The 21,845-nt window shown below is 39.2% G+C and overlaps 1 protein-coding gene across 3 annotated transcripts in view; it reads right to left on the bottom strand.

Moving 5' to 3' along the window:
* Positions 1 to 405: 405 nt before the first annotated feature.
* The window catches only part of LOC131048565 (BAG-associated GRAM protein 1), a 186,420-nt gene continuing 164,980 nt past the window's right edge, over positions 406 to 21,845 (bottom strand). For all 3 annotated transcript variants that reach the window (XM_057982564.2, XM_057982562.2, XM_057982565.2), the window contains exons 14-18: positions 1,578 to 1,724; positions 1,427 to 1,480; positions 1,221 to 1,284; positions 1,060 to 1,121; positions 406 to 977 (exon numbers count right to left, since the gene is read on the bottom strand). In XM_057982564.2, the coding sequence (XP_057838547.1) occupies positions 837 to 977; positions 1,060 to 1,121; positions 1,221 to 1,284; positions 1,427 to 1,480; positions 1,578 to 1,724 (468 nt within the window). In that variant the 3' untranslated portion in view covers positions 406 to 836. The remainder of the gene's footprint in view (positions 978 to 1,059; positions 1,122 to 1,220; positions 1,285 to 1,426; positions 1,481 to 1,577; positions 1,725 to 21,845) is intronic.

Here is a 21,845-nt window from a genome sequence, read left to right as displayed (position 1 = left end):
AGATATAGATGACTTTGTCTGAGATGATGGTCCTAGTTGACAAGAAAGAACTAGAAGCCCTGAGGGTGAAGGATGAGGAATTAGCAGCAACAAGTGGTTGGCAGGGGCTGATGCAATTTCAATCATGCTGGCTGACTTGTTTTTGTTTGCTGTTGATATTCTCTGTAGTCTGTACCATGGGTAGCTCTGATTTAAGCAGGATTCCTATGTTCAGTTTTTTGTAGATTGTGGATGCTTGTCACTTGCCATTATGGGTCTCATGTACCGTAGCGTGAAATATTTAATTTTTAATATTTCTGTTGTAGACTTTTCAATGATTTGTTAATTTAGATATGGTATAGGGTTTTGCTGGGCAGGGCCCCTTAATATAATCTTGACTAACCCATCAGAAAAAAGAAAGTCCAGTGCCACTGAAAATGGTGTCTCCATTAATAATGATCTGATACCTGCTCAAAAGTTCAAAACAAAGTAGAGTTTACAATACATGATGTTATACCAGTTGATATTTCTCAATTTACACATGCCTATTATTTGACAACAATATACAAAATTGAAAATTTTACAAGCTACTGAAAATACTGAACATATTCCTTCACATTTTTGAGGATAGTACTTCAATTTAGAAGGCACATTATATCATTGCATCAGCAGCCAGTTCTTTAAGACACAACCCTCTAGTAATAGATGCCAATATCATGCATTTATTAGTATGCATAAATATATTGAACACCTCATCATAAGTTGTTATCTGATACAGGTACACCTGTCCTTGTGAAGCTTGTTTACAAGTGTGTGATGACTGCCAAGATTTTAGATCCACAAATACAGCAGGAACATCATACCCGTTGATCAGGTGTATTTTTTAAAACGTTGTTTATTTTTGTTTCTTTAATATTTGCATTATCCTTATCAGGTGGGCTGGATTTTTGCAGGTATGCTCGTGCCAGCTTTAGCATCAATTCAACTTCCTTCTTGTACTGTGAAGGTCATCAACTTGTGTGAGGAAAATGTGATTAGGATTTCGAAACAACACAAAAAGTAGGTACACAAAAAACACACCTCAATAACTGCACCAGCCTTTATTTTAGATTGCATGATACACCATTTCTTGAAATGTGCACCTGCAAATGACATTTCCTCTAAGATTATCTCCCAACAAAAACACTAGTACTACCAAATAAATGAGATCTTGTCCATTTGCTTAGTTAAGTATTACATACCCACTTTAACTTCTAGCTTACAAGAGGATGTAGATGTAGTCTCTATCCTCCATCTGCAATGGACCTTCATGTAAAAAATAAATTCAATTAAATAAACTGTCTAGCAATATCAAACATTTAGTTTTCAAGCCAAAAAGGAAACGATAAGAATGATGATGAGAATGAAATAGAATTGATAACATGTTATTTGTGAGTACTGTTTACACCTCAAAGTATGAGCCAAATGGCACATCATGAGCCTGTTGTACTGTCTCAAATACCTGGAAGAAAAAAAAGCCATATGAGTGAAGATTTCATGAAGCACATTTATGTTTATAGTAGTTACTAACAATTACAAAAAAACAATGCTTTTCTCACCAAAACACTGTCATTGTCAGAGAAAACTGCATGTTGCCACTCTGTCATAGCAGTGTCTGGGGGGCACATAGGGTTGTTACATATTGATCTGAAGGATATTTCTCTAAGTAGACCACTATACTGGTCAGCTGCATGCCATTGTTCTAACTGTAGAACAAAGAATAACATTGTTTCAAATTCTTTTGGGTGATGGAAATCGTTTGCAATTTCTCACATGTAAACATGCATCGTCTACTTACAAACCCATACCAAACCCAAGAGCAAAAAAAAATCAACTAAATACTAAATTATCTGGAAATGACAGCCACCATACACCATAAATTACAGTGCAAAAGGAAATAAATTACAACATGAAATGTTGTTTTTTATAACTGTATGCAAATAAATTATCTACTACAAGAACAAGACTTTTTATCAGATTTAAAAGCATATATAAGAGCAGATTTCACAGCAGATCTAAGGCATATTTTATGAAAATGTTTATGTGAGTAACACTCGTTAAGGTGCAAGTTTCAAGAAGGCATACAATATTAAAGGAGATTGACTTGTCCATCATCCGTTGTAGAAGCAACATTCATAAGGTGGAATTTTGTTTTGAAGTTGGTGCTTCCTAAAGAAGAGATTGGTGTCTCTTGCTATGTTGGTGCTTGATAGTGGGGGTTGGTGCCCCAAGTAGGTTGGTGCCTATGAATTGTGGGGATTGGTGTCTACAGTAGGCCGGTGCCTACAAAAATTCTAAGAGAGTTTTAAAAAGGCAATATTTTGCTGTGATTTTCTCCCGTAAGAGTTTCCACGTAAATTGTGTGTTCTTGTGTTGCATAATTGTTAGATCTTGTGTGATTGATACTATTATGTTTGTTAAGTTTTGAAAAGGTAGAATTTTGTTTTATACTAATTCACACCCCCTCCCCCAGTCTAAGCATGTGCTCATCAAGGAGTGGTGTTGAGTGTTAATTTTAGAGCAGACTGATAGCAATAACCAGAAATAACACAATGAACACACAGAACACAAGAGTACCCTGGGAAAACCTCCCTCTTGGAGGTGAAAAACCCAGCAACAAAATCTCAACTTGTATTAGGCAATAATCAGAATGTGTCTTTACAATTTTGCTTCAACACTTCAAGTAATATGAATAGCAGAATATAATTTTACACTAGGGCACACAGTAGTATGAAGAGCACCATGAGAATCTGAGTTATAACAAACATATCTGCAATTATCCTTGACTGAGAATGATGCCCTAATAAGAGAGGACAATTAGCTGATTAAGGAGACCTGTAGCAGACCATGAATGAGGTTCACTGTTCAAGCACAGATTTGCTGACCTGGGAGATGAGTTCGCTGCCCTTGGATAAGTTCGCTGATCTTGATAATGCAAGTCGCTGTCTTAGAGATGTATTCGCTGCTGAAGGAGAATGTAATTCGCTGACTTGATGTGTATCTTGATGCATGAATGAACCTTGCATATATATGTGCCTTGACCTCATTGTACACCTGAGGTCGGCCTTGCAAATAATAACAATAATATGCTTGGAGCCCATTATAGGGTCAGCCCTATAAGCATTTACAAGTTACATGTTTAACATAGGGTCAGCCCTATTCACACTTACAAATTACATTTGCACATAAGTTTCATCGCCCATTATTGGGCCGGCTCAATTCACAAGTTACATTGCCGATTTAGGGCCAAACCAAAATACAAGTTACATATTGATTTTTTTGCACATTAATGTGACTAAAGTCGATAGGCCAATTAGTCACCCATATGCTAGGTCAGCCCTAGAAGGAATCCAACCTAGCTACAAAAACATCAACATTGAGAAGTTGAAGCCTCGCTTCTATGGCCCTTACATGATTGATCGAAGGGTAGGTGAAGTAGCTTATGAGTTGTATTTCCTTGAAAATAGCAAAATTCACAATGTATTCTATATTTCTTGTCTCAAAAAGGCACTTGGGAAGCATATCACTTCATCACTGAAGTTTCTGCCATTAGATGAGGAGAGAAGATTGGTTTTCGTTCCTGGTATTATTTTGGATGTCAAAAAGAGGAGATTGACGAAGTAGAGGGATTAAGAAGTATTTCATGAGATGGAAGGACTTGCCCTTAGAGGATGCTACTTGGCAAGATGAACAAATCTTGCAAAATCTGAAACTTCAATTGCTTGAGGACAAGAGATTTCAAGAAGGGAGGACTCTAATGTCTCCTCAGGAGTAGTCGGAGATGACCAGTTTAACCTATTTAATTACTGTAGGCTAATTCGTGATATCAGGGAATAAATTAAATTAATTAATTAAAGTTGTCCAATAAAGTTAATTTTATGGATAGCTTTATTTTAATTAATTTAATAAAGTGACTTAAGTGAAATTAAAAAGGGAATAATAAAAGCTACTTTATTAATGTGCTTTAACCGATTATTTTAAGCGAGATATTTACTGCTACAACGGATAAATTAAATGCAAGAAATAATAATGTACATGGCAATGCATACCAGACAAGGCAGTAAAATATATCTTTATTCGCACATGCAATTATTACAGAGAAGAAGACCAGAGATGGTCGGCCAAGGATTACAATAGATCCAACGATACCCTCCTACTTTCCTTGGCAGTACTTGACATATTTAAAGGATCGGACGGTTGTCGAGAGGTACACAACCATCAACCAACCGACACATGACTACCCGAGAGTGACAACCCACTTAATACAATTAATGAATACATTGTCAGATAAAAAATATTATCAAATATAACCATAGGCATTTTATGCCGACTAGATCATCCCCCCCCCCAAAAAAAAGAAGTCGTCTTCCAGAAGACGACAAGTAAACATCAAGTAATATTTGGAAAGACTAATGACAAGAGTGTATGTAATAACTTGTACTGGACAACCCCAACTTGTAGTGTACTTGCAAAATCAAATGGGGGTTTGGGGGTAACGCCCCCAACGGGGTCAAGGGGCAGCACCCCTCGCAGGGTCCTGGGGCAGCACAACCTTCAAAACCACACGGAACTCCATGGCGCATATGATTTTTGTGACTTTTTAAGATATCAAAAACAACGTTGATAAAGCCAAAAAATATAGATTTTGTAATGTTGTCGGTGCCCAATCTCCGTACGGTTGAGTAGGTGCCTCGTACTGTCTTGATTTTCTGTACGGCTTTGTTGACTTCCCATAGCATGCCTATCACCCATACGACATCTCTCCCTTCATGCATACTTGTCACCCATACAGATTGCTATATTTTTCTTCCCACATACGATGCCCAATACAATAGCCCTCTACTTTCGTACAACATGCCTAGTCCTCGTACGGATCCATATGTGTGTTGGTATGGTGTTTGCGAGTTGTTTAACCTTCTGCTCTTGAGTTCGTACGAACCCCTCCAACGTACGGAAGCCTTTCTCATGTACGGTCACCCACACCCCAGTCCGTACATATTCTTCCATCCTCCTATCTTTTGTATAGTTTGGTAGGCCATAGGTGTAGAATATTTGGTTCCATGTACGGCTTGGGCATATTCATTTTCGTGCGACAAGTTGGTTTGATTATCATATAGATAAATGCTTTTCCTCACGTACGGTGTCACCCCTCCGTACGATACCCTTCTCCCGTATGGCTTCCTTATGATCGATTCAAACTTCTTTATTCCTCTGTACGAGTTTGGTAGTTTTGGCATTTTACTCAATCCTTTTAGCATATGGTCTGGTCTCAACTCCTCGTCCATACAAACTTTCTTGCAATAGGAACGACCTCAAACGGATGTCTATGCTCCCAACCCATACGGATGTTCCTTAACTCGGTATGGTTGTCTTTCTCTCTGTTGTTGCACGGGCCCGATGTCATATGGATGGCTAGTGTTTTTTCTACCCTACGGACTCCTGCTCATGTATGGTAACCGTTATCACAGAAGCTTGCACCCTTGCTAAGCTATCAACTCAGCAACCTTGTGAAACATGGAAACAACCCCGAAGTGTCGGACCTTGCGCGAGGGGGTTGAATCTCCAGAGAAGGCCAACTTCCTTCTCACTCCAGGTGCAAGTGTTGAACCAACTCAACACTTCAAAACTAACTCCTAAGCCTATCCTAACAATTTGCAGAGGTAAAGGGAAGAGAGAATGCTTGAAACGAAAGGAGGTGATGCACCAAGAAGAGATTGTTCCTCTCCCCACCCGAAATGGCATAAGGAATCAACTAAAAAGCCCAAGAGATGCACAAACTTCAATTGCATGAGTGACCCAAACGCATGTGTGGAGGTTAGAATTTTCTAAGTATCAAGAGGGGAGAAGGATTCCCACAAAGTCACACTCAGAAAACAAGTTAACACAACATACATGTGAAAGGAAACCACAAACATACACTGATAATGGAGGTAAGAACACATACACATCATACATAAGTTGAAGGAAGGCAAGAATGGAGATTTTCAATTAATCATAAGACTAAAACCAATCTTAAAGTTGCAGAAATGCAAAATAATTACAAGTCTTCAAGAGAAGAGAAGAGCATAGGAAGCTCAAGGCAACAGGGAGAGAACCCTTTACAATGAGGCTTAATAGCCTTATATAGTTACAATGGTGATCATGACCCCTACATGTCAGTCTGGAAGTGCAGGGAAGTGCATGCACTTGGCTTGTACATGCAAGCAACCTATCCATTCCTCCAAAGGCAATTTTGAGGAAGATAGATTGACCGACCTTCCAAAGTCAGACATGACATAAGTCACCCAGCATGGCCCCCATACCTCCCTGATGGAAATCCTGCCAAAAACACTTAATGCACCCCTGTGGCTCCACAAAAGAAAGTGCACAAGCCACCAAAACTGTTGGAGCATTAAAATCTTTGAGTGTTGATCATGCCATCCAGAAGTGTCACCAGCCAGAAGTAGTTGGGAAAACTTCGGAGACCTAGGTCACCGTAGTTGGGGGAACTTCAGAGACCTGGGTCACCGTAGTTGGGGGGAACTTCGGAGACCTGGGTCATCGTAGTTGGGGAACTTCAGAGACCTGGGTCACCGAAGTTGGGAAGACTTGGGAACTTGGGAACCTAGGGGTTCCGGAGTTCTGGGGTTGAAGACTTAGGAACTTGGGAACCTGGAGATTCCGGAGTTCCGGGGTTGAAGAACTAAGGAACTTGGGAACCTGGGGGTTCCGGAGTTCAAGGGTTGAAGACCAAGGAACTTGGGAACCTGGGGGTTCCGGAGTTAGGGGTTGAAGACTTAGGAACTTGGGAACCTGGGGGTTCCGGAGTTCCGGGGTTGAAGACCAAGGAACTTGGAAACCTGGGGGTTTCAGAGTTCCGGGGTTGAAGAACTAAGGAACTTGGGAACTTGGGGGTTCCGAAGTTTCGGGGTAGAAGAACTAGGAACTTGGGAACCTGGGGATTCCGGAGTTCCGAGGTTGAAGACTTAGGAACTTGGGAACCTAGGGGTTCCGAAGTTCCAGGGTTGAAGACCAAGGAACTTGGGAACTTGGGGGTTCCGGAGTTCCGGGATTGAAGACTTAGGAACTTGGGAACCTGGGGGTTCCGGAGTTCCGAGGTTGAAGACCAAGGAACTTAGGAACCTGGGGGTTTCGGAGATCCGGGGTTGAAGAACTTAGGAACTTGGGAACCTGGGGGTTCCGGAGTTCCGGGGTTGAAGAATTTAGGAACTTGGCAATCTGGGGGTTCCGAAGTTCCGGGGTAGAAGAACTAAGGAACTTGGGAACCTGGGGGTTCCAGAGTTCCGGGGTTGAAGAACTAGGAACTTGGGAACCTGGGGGTTCCGAAGTTCCGGGGTAGAAGAACTTAGGAACTTGGGAACCTAGGGGTTCCGGAGTCCGGGGTTGAAGAACTAGGAACTTGGGAACCTGGGGATTCTGGAGTTCCGGGGTAGAAGAACTTAGGAACTTGGGAACTTGGGGGTTCCGGAGTTAGTATTTGTTAGTAAATGTTTAGGGGTCGGCGGTTGGTCGACGGTTGCTAACGGTTGGTACCGACAACCGACCGACACCCCGTGTATATATATCCATGTACCCCAATCTCGAGATATGATTATGTTGTGTTATGTTATATCGATGTTATTCTGAAGATACATTGTAATGTCTGCATTAATGAATATACATTTCCGAGTTCTCTACATTTCGTGCATATGTGTACTATTATGCTTTGCTCGTATCCTGTGATGTTTTGAAACATACCCTACAGGACAAAACATACTCTCCCTATTGGTTGTATTTGTCACCTCCCCATTCTCTCACCCAATCTATCTATACTTGCTCTCCTAGCTTGTATTTGGATCATATAGCTTCATGTTGTCATATTTCCTTAATGCTATTTTGCAAGGTTGCATGGATACGGGGGTGATTGGATACGTCAAAGACTGGTACAGGTACCAGTATGGCTATTTTTTCAAAATGGATGATGGGGGTACTTGGAGAAGCCAATTTTTTTAATATAATTTAATAATTTATAGAAAATCTGAAAATATAATGACATTGAACTTTCAAAACAAGAATTAGCATTAACTTTGAAGTTTAGGTACATAAGTGTGAAATGAATCAAATCAAAATGTCATACAATTCTTGTGTCAAAGTTTCAAACTGATTAGTGATTAGTGATTACATATTGAAAATAGCTTGATAAGCAGCAAGCTGATACACACAAAAATCCGAAATCTTATATCTATCATCTATTCTTCTTCGCTATGATCATCCATATCAAGTTCCTCAGCTATGAGGCTCTCCAAATAGTCATCACTCTCAAATTCAAGTTCCTCTAATGGTAGAATAACATGGGGTAAATCAGCTAGTCCATCTACTTCAACCACTTCATCCACAATGACTGCAACTTCTCCATCAGATGAAATTTGATCCCATTTTGTTGAAAGACCCTCATTGTATCTAAGATCTGCACGAGAGAGAAGACGAACTGAGCTATGAATGTAAGTCAGGTTCTCTGCTTTCTTTGCTCCTGATCGGTTCCTCTTTAGTGAATGAATGAACCCATAAGTACTCCAATTTCTCTCACAAGATGAAGAGCTGGCTACTTGTGAGAGAACTTGTATTGCAAATGATTGCAATTCAGGGGTTTCACCTCCATGGTTCCACCACTCTATAGGGTCTTTCTTTACTTTCATATCATATATATCTTCCATGAAAGCAAAATCACATTGACCACATGAAAACTTATTCTATTGAATCCTCATAAATGAAGCTTCCTCACCTCGGCCATAAATCTTTTTAACCGCACCCCAAAATCCCTTCATTACCTCTCTATCCTAATGTGGAGCCCTCTTTTTGGTCACTTCTATATCATACCATTTACGATTAAGGGCATATGGAGCACAATGAGAAGGTGTGTTAAGTTTGTTCCATCTTCCATGTAACTTTTCCTCTATCAAAGGATATAGAGAAATATCTTTTGCACTTGTTATCTTCTTGACACTTTCACACATGGAATCTATTGCTTCATAAACCTCTCCCAAACATGCCTTGTCTGAATTTGCAAATCCAATCACCTCACATATGGCTGAATAAAGTCCACAACAAACTTAACATCAACCCAAAAATGCTCATCAAGGACCATACCTCTCACCTCAACTACAATCTCTGATGTAGATTTTCTCCAAGCTGCCCATGGATCACTAACAACCGTGGAATACAAAGCTCCTTTGATTTCACAAAGGCGGTTAAGAAAAATGAAGTAAGAAGCAAAATGTGTATCAGCAAGTTTGAGAAGTTCCACCATGGCAAATTTATGATAAAAGGCTTGTGTGTGATGATGGTTATAGATGAACATCTCTATTTTTCTACCCTTCTCTATGAGATCTGAATATCATTGGAACTTGCCAATATCTTTGAGTGCATTATTCAACGAATGCGTACAACATGGTGTCCAAAATATTTGCCTATACCTCTTTTGCACCAACATGCCTGCTGCTTTACAAAAGGGGCAACATCAATAACAACTTGGAGTACATGTGATGCCCCCATATCCTCAATACTATCACATAGATTGTTATGAGGAGATTTTGCATTTTTTTCTTGCCCTGAACAATCTATTGGCTTCAAAAAATAAGGCCCTTTGCTGCATGTTACTGTGATATTAAGTAGTGGACGATTCCTAGCATTTGTCCACTCATCCACCACAATACTACATCCTTCTTCAGCCCACACTCTTTTCAATGGTGCATTTTGTTCCTCTAATCTAGTTTTATCTTTATAAACGAGAGTAGTGCGAAGCTTTTCATATCAAGGTGGTTTATATCGTGTTGGTGCGTTATTGATAGCATGGACCATTTCTCCATAGAAAGGGCAGCGAGCAACATTATATGGTATTCCATTTGCATAAAAAATAGTCCAATTGCTAAATCAACTGCTTCTCAACCTTACACATCAAACAATCTTCCAATGGCGTTTGGGCTGCCAGTGTGTGGTCTTTTGTGAGCCTGTTCAGTTGTTACGTCTCTAAAAGTCACATCCCTCTGACTCTATCTTATGACTGTAAGATACAAAAGTTGGCCCTATTGTTGAACCGTGAAAGCTTCGAATAGCAACTTTCCCATCAGCCCTTTCTTGTTCCCTCATAGCATCATATCATTCTGACTCATTTGTACAACCTTCAACACCATTACATGGCAGGTGAAGGAAATGAGCCCTCAACCTCATGTAGGTACCTCTCCATGTCAATGGACAAAGTTTACATTTGATAGTGGTTGGTCCACCTGATCCATTCAGCCTTGGAATATGGTCAACATACTTCCATAGTGGGTACAACCCTTGTCTTCCTGCACCTGACATTTTGAATCTGAACGAAATTTAAACAAAAAGAATATTAGATTTTGTGCTTAATTTATGAGTTTTATTGTCTTAGGTCTAGTTCTCTCTGTCATCTTTTTATTGCTAATTTTGTGGTATTTGATTCTTTATTTAAATTTCTCAATGTATGACACTTCTGATTTCAGTTTGTTTACCAGTTTCTATTTCAAATTCTGAATAATAATTTAATAATTTATTAATTTTTGATAAATTGGTAAAAAAAACTATATGCTCAGTTGACAATACTATATTAGTAATACAATACAATACTAAGTATATAATTTTTTTACTAATTTACAAGAAATTATTATATAGAATAACAATTTCCGGTATTAAAAAATCAGAAGTATTATGGAAATTATGAAATTCTGAAATAATAAAACTAGTAAAATCGTAGAAAAATTGAAATAGAAAATCAGAGATTTAGAAATATTATAATTATTAATATTAAGATTAAAAATATAAACTATTAGTCTATTACAAATTAATAAACTATTAAATTAAAATTTAAAAATTAGAACGGATTTTGCATTTAAATTTTTTTTGGCGATGGTAAATTTTTTCACAGTATATAAATAATGAATGTTTGATGGTTAATAATAAAATTTACAAACGCGGATCTATTTCCAACTCCCTTCTTTAGGATTAATATTCATGATCATCGATAAAGTTTTATTAAATTAATACATGAGCGAAGATGGATCTGTGATTTCTGCTGCGAAAACCCTCGGACCTCGAATGACATAAGTGGTTTTTTGAGCGAACTAAGTATGCGGTCTCAGCTTGCAACCCGGGGAACTGGGCTCCCCCACCTCAAGCTAAGTCTGAATGACAGATGGTGAAATCTAGGAGGTATCGGAGGGCAGTAGTGAAAGATCTTCCGTTTTCTGGAAATGGGGACTAGGGTAAACAAAATACCCGTTGCTAGGGAGGCTATTTCAAGCCGTTTGTCTCCAATAGGTTCAACCATTTGCAAAATCTTGAGGAAGGTTTTATAAAACCAGCTCCCCGGGTCAAGCCATATACAAATAATGATATAGGTAAAGGAAATTAGGATAACTGGAGGTCGGGTGGTAATCATACTAGACCTAGGGCTTCCGTGGAGGAGGGCAAGAAAATTGCACCTCCTCCCAAACCCTCTTCGGCTAAGCCGAACAAGAATATGAGCCCTAATTCAGTAATGGCGAATGTATTGGAAATCAATGATTTGGTTGAAAGGATTCAATAATCTTGCAAAGCATTTGGGGTATTTGCCAAATGGTGCGGACTTGGAGTCCCGTCAGAAGCAATTGCAGACTGGTTCAAGTCTTCCTTCAATTGGATAGTAAGTATAGCTATCTTGTCCGAGGGTTTTCTTTATATTGACTGTGGAAATGCAAGGCATAAGGATGAATTTTTAATAGGTAAATCTTCGATTTTTAAAGGTTTTGATTTTAAATTTTTAGAATGGCAACCTCCTTTCAATCCAATTAAATTAAAATCTTTCAAAGTAGATAGACCGGTTATGATCCCTAACTTACCAGTAGAATTAATGGACATGGAAATTATTAGGAAAATAGGTAATCACTTAGGAAAATTTGTAGAGATTAGTGACAAAAATAGGAAGTATTCAAATTGTGTGTTGATAATTAACATGGATATTAGTGTGAATTCACTCAACCCCATTGAAATCAGAACTAGGGAGTCGTCTTTCTTAATCTACCCTGAATTTTATAAAGGGTTTCTAGATCTAGACTTGGCATCCGAACCAGTCTCAAAATTTCGTCCCTCTCAAACAAACCCTAGAGCAATCCCTAGACTGGATATCTGTCTCAATTTGGAACAAGGAGGGTTTGTGATCAAGGAGAACCCTCTGCCGACTAGGCAATATGATGGGGTGGAAGAGGGGGAAATTATAGGGGACCAGAGTAGGGATGAAGGGAAGAATCCCTCTCCTTTTCCAACCCATGAGGACATGCTGATGGATAAGCAGGGGAGGGTTGTTTACTCTAAGGTAGTTAAATCTCAAGTTAGAGAGGGTGGACCCATTCCTGATTCTGATGATCGGAAGGGTGGGGAGAAGGGAGTATTTCCTCTTATCCCTGATTTGGTTGCTGGTTTGGATGTTCGGAGCAATTTGGGAGATAATGGCTCCTCCCAACCGATGGATGCCCCCAATAGTCTGGATAAGGCTGAACAAGAGGAAGATATGGCTCGCAAAGAGGAAGAGGTAAACTGCATTATAAACCATTTATGTGACTTAGTCATTGAGGATATTATGGAGAAATTGTTGGATGAAATAGTAGATAAGGATGAGCTTGAACTTCAGAAAAGATTGCTAAGAAAAGGGATTATGAATTTTACTCATCCCCCTGAGGTCTCTGATATTGAGGACCTTGTTATAGAATTAGATAACAAAGAAAATGGAGCCTTGGGAATTGAACTATGGGTTGGAGAAAAATCCACTCCGGATTGTGCTAAGCTTTGCAAAAAGAGAGGCATGAAATCCTTATTGGAGCTGAGAGCTAACGAAGGTATAGCGAAAGGTCAGGTTAAACTCACGGACATGTTTCATGCAGGGAAGGGGAAGTTCCTTCCCACGACACCAAGAAAGTAGTATCATGGAATGTTAGGGGTTTAAATGCCTCTAACAAACAACGGATAGTCAAACGTTGCCTATCCATCTATAGTTCTGATTTAGTTATGTTACAGGAAACCAAATTAGAGAATGTTGACTTAGCCTCCTTTGGTAAACGACTAGGCTTCAGACATATTACAGGGGCTCCAGCCAATGGAGCCTCTAGAGGTCTGGCTATTATTTGGGATCCACGCAATATTAGATTCTCATTATTAGAGTCTCGAAGCAATTGGATGAGTGGCAGGGTTACCAGCATGAAAAACAAACTAGATTTTGTCATTATTAATGTGTATGGGCCAACTCTAAATGAGGATAAAAAGAGAGTTTGGAAAGAAATCGAGGATTTCACAAACTCCCTGGATCAGTTTTGCATTCTAGGAGGCGACTTTAATGCAATTATGAATCAACATGAGAAACGAAGAGGCTTAGGTAAAAACTCCCGAGCAACTTTAGACTTTGTAGATTGGGTCCATCGATGTGGCTTGATAGAGATCAATATGGTTAAGGATGCCTTTACCTAGAAAAATAGAAGGTTAGGTTTTAGTAATATAGCAAAAAAACTAGATAGGTTCTTTGTTATGGGTAGTCTCACTAACTTCCCGTATACCTTAGAAGCCTCTATTTTACCTTTCTCGGGATTGGATCATTTCCCAATCCAACTTGGCATTCTGGGTGACTCACGACCAAAAATATGCCCTTTTAAATTCGAGCATATGTGGCTGAAAGATGATAATATCCTTAAGCTCCTTGAGGACTGGTGGAATGAGGCAGAGGTTTCCGGGTCTGGGATCTATAAGCTAGTCAATAAACTTAAGATAATTAAGCAGAAGCTCATTCTCTGGAATAAGGAGCATTTTGGTAATATTTTTGACAAGAAGGCCCAGGTGGAAGCCGAGTTGGCAAAGGTAAATGAAGTGGTGATGAGACATGGGATGGATGAGGCTTTGTTTCTAAGAGAAAAGAAACTCCTTCTAGAACAAGAAAATATTCTTGCAAAAGAAGAGGTCTTCTGGAAACAAAATCCTAGAGAGACGTGGCTAGATGAGGGTGACAAGAATACTAAATTCTTCCACAATAGTGTGAGATATAGGAGCCATTAACCGAATCTCTAAGATTAAGATGAGTGATGGCTCTGAGGTGGATGATCCTAAAATCATTGTGAGGGAGGCTGTAGACTTTTTCTCCCTTATTCTCAATTCTGACTAGAGCCCTCATTGCTCAGCCCAAGACAAAGTTTATCAAATGTATTCCAAGATTACTCAGTAAGGAGAAAACCTATAATATGATTGCTAAATTCTCTTTAGCAGAAGTAGAACCAGCTCTTATGTAGATGAGTCCAAACAAATCCCCTGGTCCAGACGACTTTCCGACCAGTTTCTTTTAGAAATGTTGGTCCTTCATAGGAGAGGAGATGACGGTAGCGCTCTTGAAGGCATGAGGAACTCAGGTAATATCCTCAAAGAAATTAATAACACTTTTCTGGCCCTTATACCGAAGAAGGAAAAACCTAAGTTCTTTGATGAGTTTATACCCATTGCCTTGTGCAACACCATCTATAAGCTTTTTACTAAAACTTTAGCTAATAGGCTTCAGAAACTCCTTCCCCTTTTGATTAGCGAGGAACAAACGGGTTTTGTTCCTGGAAGGTCCATTTATGACAGGGTTATTATAGCTCAGGAGGCCATTCACTCTATCCAGAAGAATGGAACCCCTAGTATGCTCTTAAAATTAGACATTAGGAAAGCCTATGATAAGGTGGATTGGAGATTTTTGTGCAGATGCTTAGAAGCCTTTGGATTCCCCTCTTCATGGATTAACTTGATATTTGAATGTATCTCAACGCCTAAATTCTCAGTGTTAGTTAATGGAACTCCTGAAGGTTTTTTTAGCTCTTCTAGGGGTTTAAGGCAAGGAGATCCCTTATCCCCTTTTCCCTTCATCATTATGGTGGAATCATTGGGGAGAGCAATCTCTAAAGCAAGGGAAAGCAATCAAATTTCTGAAATTAGAATTACTAGCAACCTAGACCCTACCATGCATCAACAATTTGTGGATGATACTATGTTATATGGGCTCAGTGATTTAGAAGAAGCGAAGGCTTTTAAGCAGATCCTAGATTCTTACTCTAAGGCTTCTGGACAAGAAATCAATCCATCTAAATCTGAAGTCTTCATTTTTTATACTAAGGTCTTCTTACAAAATGACATTTGTAGAATTTTGAATTTTAATATGGGAAGGCTCCCCTGCAAGTATCTAGGTCTGCCCCTGGATAAGGGTAATGGTTCGTCAAATTTGTGGGATTCAGTAATAGATAGGATTAGGAGTAAGGTAGCAACCTAGAAAGGCAAGTGGCTATCCTCTACAGGAAGAGCCACTCTGGTCAAATCGATTTTGGCTGCAATGCCCATCTATCAGTTATCATGTATTAACCTTCCCCAGTCCAAAAATGAAATATTGAATAGACATCTTAGGTCTTTCTTTTGGCAAGGGGCTGAAGAGAAGAAAAAGATCTCCCTTATGGCCTAGGATAAGATTTGTAGGCTAAAGTCAGAAGGGGGTATCGGGATTAAGAATATTAAGGATTAGAGCAGAGCGCTAAGGGCCAAATTAGTTTGGAGAATGTTCAGATCTCCTCACCTCAAGTGGGCTCAAATCTTATACCATAAATATCTTCGAGGCAAAAACCATACTAGCCTCTTCAGGGACTCTTCTCCCTCGAGAGGCTCACACATTTGGAACTTTATGCTAGAATGCAGGAAAATATTTTAGACAAATTATCATGGAATTTGGGCAATGGCGAAAAAGCCCTTTTTCAGACTGATTCTTGGGGAGGTTTCAAAGCCCTTCATGAGAGTGCTAATCTGGAGACGTCCAGAGTAGTGCTAGAATCCGTATGGGGCAGGTATGTTAAGGATTACATATCGCCAATTGATGGGGACCTAGCCAAGGGCTGGATTTGGAAATCTCTAGATCATGTGGATATCCCAGCAAGGGAGAAATTGTTGCTCCAAGACATTCTTAAAAAGAGGATGGTCACTTTCAACTTGGGGTCAGACACTCTTGTCTACGATGGATCAAAATCGAGAGAATACACCTCAAAAGATGGTTATAATCTCCTCCTTAGTCAGTAGCTTTCCACAACCACTCATGTCCCTTCAGTTCTGTGTTGGGATAACATGTGTTTGCCAAAGGCAGGATTGTTTTCATGGTTTGCTCTCCAGAACAAGATTCTAACAACGGACAGATTTAGAAAAATGGGCTTTGAAGGTCCCAACAGATGCCCTTTATGTGAAAAGGCTGAAGAGGACAAGGATCATATCCTCCTCAATTGCAATTATGCCTCCAATTGTTGGCTCTGGTTATGTAACAAATTAGGATGGAGCTCAGCCTTTCCAAACTCTATTCTTGGAATGTTTCAGGCATGGCCCATTCTATATCAAAGCTCCCTCTATGGAGGGCTTTGGAAACTGGTTCTATCTCTGGTTATTTGGGAACTTTGGAAGGAACGTAATAGAAGACTCTTCAAGGATAAAAAATTGGATTGGATTCAACTTGTGAATAAAATAGAAGGCTTAGTTGTAGAAACCCTTAACAACAGAACTTCTAAATTTCCTAGCAATCTTTCAGAGATGACTTTCTGGGATGAGAAGATGAGAGGCAGATGGTTAGGTCTGAAGATCCCTCCCTTTGTAGGAGTTAGCAATTCTAACAAAAAGGAGTTAAGAGAGGCTTGTAAATGGATGGCCCCTAAAAAAGGGTGGGTAAAGCTTAACTTCGATGGAGCCTCTCGTGGGAATCCAAGTCTAGCAAGAATTGGATGTCTGCATGATGAGGCTGGTAGGGAACTGGCTAAGTTAGCCAAACCTATAGGAATTGAATCCAATAATAAAGCAAAGATCTTATCTTTAGTTGAAGGTCTCCTCTTGTGTCAAAATAGGGGTATCAGCAAGGTCGCCATTGAAGTAGATTCAGCTATTATTATCAATGGCCTCAAAAAAGGTTCTCTACCTAACTGGAAGTTGAATGCGATCTTGTCAAGAGCTCTTAGCCTCCTCAAGGAGTTCAAGAAAACGACCTTCAATCATATCTATAGAGAAGGTAACTCTAGGGCGAATGAATTAGCTAATGTAGGAGTTGATGGGCAGTTCATAAGTTAAGAAAGAGCCCTCCCCCATAGTATCAGCTGTAAGGTTTGGACTCTTTGGCTTCTAGTCTCGATTAGCTTGGCTTTGGGTTCTCCTCGGGGATTGTCCCTCGTCCTTGCTACCCCTTTTAAGAGGTTGATAGTCTCTTCAGTCTAAGATGGTTAAGTCTAGACCGAAGGTGGTAGAATGATTTAATCTTGCATCTCATAAAGCTTGAATAGTAATGATGGCTTTTAGAGCTCGCTCCTCATCTTGACTTCTCCAATCATAATTGAAGGTCTTTGGGATAAATTCTTAGTGCTTATATTCATATATATTCTTCTTATATAGTCTTTTACATACTTTCTCGGAGCCTTGTAAGATTTTATGTCTACAGATATATATATATGTATATATGGATATGCATATATATAGACATACATATATATATATGCATGGATGTATATGTATTAATACACACACACACACATATATATATATATATATATATATATATATATATATATATATATATATATATATATATATATATATATATATATTATATACCGATAGGCATAAAGGATTATGATGCTTTGAGTCATGCAATTTTAGTAATAGATGTATATGTTATTGTAGGGATGAATTTGGTAATATCTATCTTTAGATATACTCCATGTTTTTAGGGGCAGCCAAATGACGTTTGATACATTTATTAGTACATCTTATTGTCAGCAAAATCCCTCGAGTTGTGCCATCTTGGCAGCACACTTGGGATTGATGATGTGACTTCCCTTGTCGTGAAAGCCAGCTAATGCCAAGGAACCCGCTCATCTAGCGGCGGCGGTATTTATTACCTTGATCCCGGAGATTGCTTAAGTTGCATCATGACCCTTCATCCCCACTCCTCTGACACTCTTTAGCGATCATATCGGTCCTTCATCGAGAAAGATGAGTTGTATTTCTCGATGCCTTTTAACTCAAGATTATTATAAGTAAAGGCTTGCTTTGAGTTCTTGGTTATTTGAGAGTCTTGAAGCTCCTATGGATACTCCACTAAGACTAATAGGGCTCAAGCAGCAAATGGCTTTTGTAGGAGAAATTAAGGAGGAAAGATTGAAAGGCATTCTGGTCTTCCCAAATGCCCTGGTTATTAGGGCAGTCATGAAAATCCTTGGGGATGAATATATCTCGAATGCGGGCCGCACTAGGGCTAATTCGGACATTGTTGCTATGTTCTTGGCGGTGGCTATGCATTATGAGAAGGACAGGGATGTGGTAATAAAATTCTGTAAAAAGGTCTTCAAGAAAGAATTGTTGGGAGAACTAGAGCAGGTGATTGTCAATATCGACGAGGAGCTAACTGTTCCAAAGCCTCGCAATTATGACATTCTCATTCATATGAACAACCGAGTGCCTAGATTTCCAATCCTGATAATTGAGGATATGGCCGCCTTTGAGGCCTATAAACCGACTAGGTGAAGGAATTTTTTCTTTCTCATGTGGCTTCTGCAGGTTAGGAAACCGGCTTGTAAAAGGTGGCTGGCCAACTATTTGGAAGTTGAAAACATTGAAGTGATCCTAGACGACATGGACATCCCTCCCACCCCCATTTCCAGCCCTGTTAATTATCCGGCCAGCTCAGGAGAGAAGGCTTCAGATGAGCGGGCAAGGAGATGTTGGGCTAGATAGTTGGGTGTTTGTCCCGGGTTTATCCTATTGCCACCTTTTGACTCTTAAGGGTTTATAGTTAAACTTTCGTCATACTTCAGACTTATCTTTTAAAAGAGTTATGGATGCTTAGTTAATATATGCTCTAGCTTTAGTTATGATTTTCTCTCTTTAGTTCGTTGGTCCCTCTTTTTCATTTCTGCCCTATAAGGTCTCGTCTTTGTATTACTTTATGGATCCTGATTATGGGTTTAGCTGATTATGTTTATCATCTTAGCTTCCTGAAGTTCTTTTAGTTTCTTGGCTAGCTATGATGAATCACTACTCTCATCTTTACTCTTAATTTTATGCTTATATATATATATATAGACATCTGCTTGTATGCATTTATCTATTGGCAAGCTTTTATTCATAAGCATATATGTTATTTTCTTCTGGAAAGATAGGTTGTTTGAATTGGGGAGGACGACTGCTTCTGGTTTCATTTTTCTGAAGGAGATCTGTGAAGTTTGGGATGGTTTCTCTTTGTTAATTCTCTTTTGGAATGGGATATCTCCCCTTGTCTCCTTTCCTGCTCTCGGTGCTTGTCTTTGTTTTTAAGGAGATCGTCATTTTGAAACCTCTCTTTAGTGTTTTAAATTAGCAGACAATTTGGAAGAAATGGTCTGATTATGTCTTCTTGAAAGGTTTTGGTCTTTGTTTTTCAAATTCATTGGCTCCTCTGTAAGGAGTGAGGTGACTTTTAGATCCTTTTAATGAAAGATTCCCCATCTCCCAAAATAGTGCTATGGTATTTCTATATTATGATGCTGGCAGTGTTTGGATTTGAAGTTATTCTTCAATTCTTTTCAATTCTAAAGCTCCATGGCTGTAGCAGCTGTATTGGTATAGGCTTGGCATCATGGACAAGGGTTTGTTTTTGGGCTAACATTTCTTGAAGTGATCTGCTGTAGGGCAGGTCTGAAGGTTTCTTGCAGGTATGGTCACGACAAGATTAAGGGTGTCATACCCTATGAGGGAAGTTTGACATTAATAATCAAATAAGAAGTTGTTGTCTATTTTATTTATGATACGTAATGCTTTAAACATTCTAACATCGATCTTGGCTATAAGGTGTGATAAGGTCCTTTGCAGATCTGAGGAATGGTTTGTTTCAATTCTTGCAAGATAAGAGAAAGAATTCAGGATAGAGCTGTTTTTAGGCATCATTATCGAGGACATCATTATCAGGGAAGGGTTGAATTTCAGGACATAGGAAATATTGGACGATTTTTCTTTCAAATAGATTATAACCTGGATATGAATTACCCAGGGATTCATGTATCTTGTACTTTATTACCAGCTATCTGTAGCATTAGTTTTCTGATCCATTAATGGATTGGGCTAGACCGGAGATTTTCTTCCCTCCATTCTTTCCTACCGGTGCCCACACTGAATGGAGTTGTAATTACTATATTTAATTAATAAAATTCAACTGGCTTCGGCCTTTTACAGATCAAAAATAAATAAAAAATTACCAACACAAAAAAATAAATTTAAATGCAAAATCCATTTTACTTTTAATGTTTGGCATCTACATCTATAAAGTAAAACAAAATATTAAAATTTAAATACCTTCTTTTCTATGCAAAACAGATCCAAATCTCGTGCCTTGAATTGGACCCTTCCTTGCTTGATCATAAAAATCCCTCCGTGCACATAGAAAATGACTTCCGACATTTTTTGTCTACAAAAACCCTTTGTGCAGTGTACGAAATGGGTCTGGAAATTTTCAGTTTTAGCCACAACAGTGTTTTGACGCGCTAAAAAAGTTGCATTTTAGGGTTTTCCGCTTTTCCCGACGAGGATACGTCAGTATACTTGCTTCCATCTCCCGCCCATGTCTCCCAAACGAACCAGCAAGTCCTTAGGTGCCTTCAGTACTAGATACGCAAACTCGTACCAAAGACCCATACCAGGTGGTCGAGGAGACGTTTCCCTGCTACCTTTTTATTTTGTTTCTTGAGCATTTGCATTACTCTCTTATGACTAATTTTGTAATGTTATTTTGATTTTATTAATCATCTCTATTTGCAATTTTAATAGTTTCACTTTCTATTTCTTGTACTAGATCTTGGGTTATCATCTATTTTGAAGATTCTAACAACGAGAGACTGTTGTGACCTTTTCACACATCACCCCATTGCTAACGAGGACCCCCTCTTTTCCGGCTTGCTGCGTTGTTAGGTTAGGGTTTTGGCTGCTTAGTGGGAAATTTTGTGTTTCTCATGCTCGAGTCTCGAGGTTTTGATCATGCCTAGTGCCGTTTAGGGTTTTGAAGTTGTAGGATCAAGTTGCAAACATTGATATTTTAATGATCCTAGATTTTGTCTAAGTATTGACCTTTTGAGCGTTAACGTGTTTTTTAACACATGCATTGGTGATTTTAAAGTGCCAAGGTATTTCCAGACCTTTTGGAGTTGTTTTCTTGCTCCTAAGGTATTATTGAAGTTGATTTCGCACTTTATCCTGATAATTTCCTAGTGTTTCGCTCAATGTTTTGGAATATTTGCCTAAGTCCAATCTAATTTTGAAGTCTCTAAGTGATTTTGAGTGGTTAAAATGTCAAATTCCTAAGGGAAATCCATATTCCAAGGGTTAGAAGGTCAAATTCCATGCTAGAGGTGCTTTTCCCCTCATATTCCAGACTACCCATCGTTTTCCCCCACTCAAAATCCACACTACACATGGGTTTCCCCTGAAATCCATACTGGCTATGATTTTCCACCACTGTTTATCCATGCTTAGGTTGTTTTTCCCCTGGAAGAGCTAAATTTTGGCTAAGTGTCAAGATTTTTCCAGACTGCATTCGTTTTTCCACCAGGAGTGCGGACTATAGTGCGGATGAAGTTGAGGATGATTCCATGCCTGGGTCGATTTTCCACCAGGCTGTTTTGTGACAAGTTAATGCGGATTTCTGTGCAGACTCTCAGTCCATACCCAAGTCGATTTTCCACTGAGAGCAATTTGATGAGTTTCGAGTCCGGATTTTCATCTAGACTAAGGTCCAATTTCCACCA

This window comes from Cryptomeria japonica, chromosome 3, assembly GCF_030272615.1.
Source record: "Cryptomeria japonica chromosome 3, Sugi_1.0, whole genome shotgun sequence".
NCBI lineage: Eukaryota > Viridiplantae > Streptophyta > Pinopsida > Cupressales > Cupressaceae > Cryptomeria > Cryptomeria japonica.
Note: the sequence above shows the minus strand (reverse complement) of the source record. Positions and strands in the feature narration are given on the sequence as shown.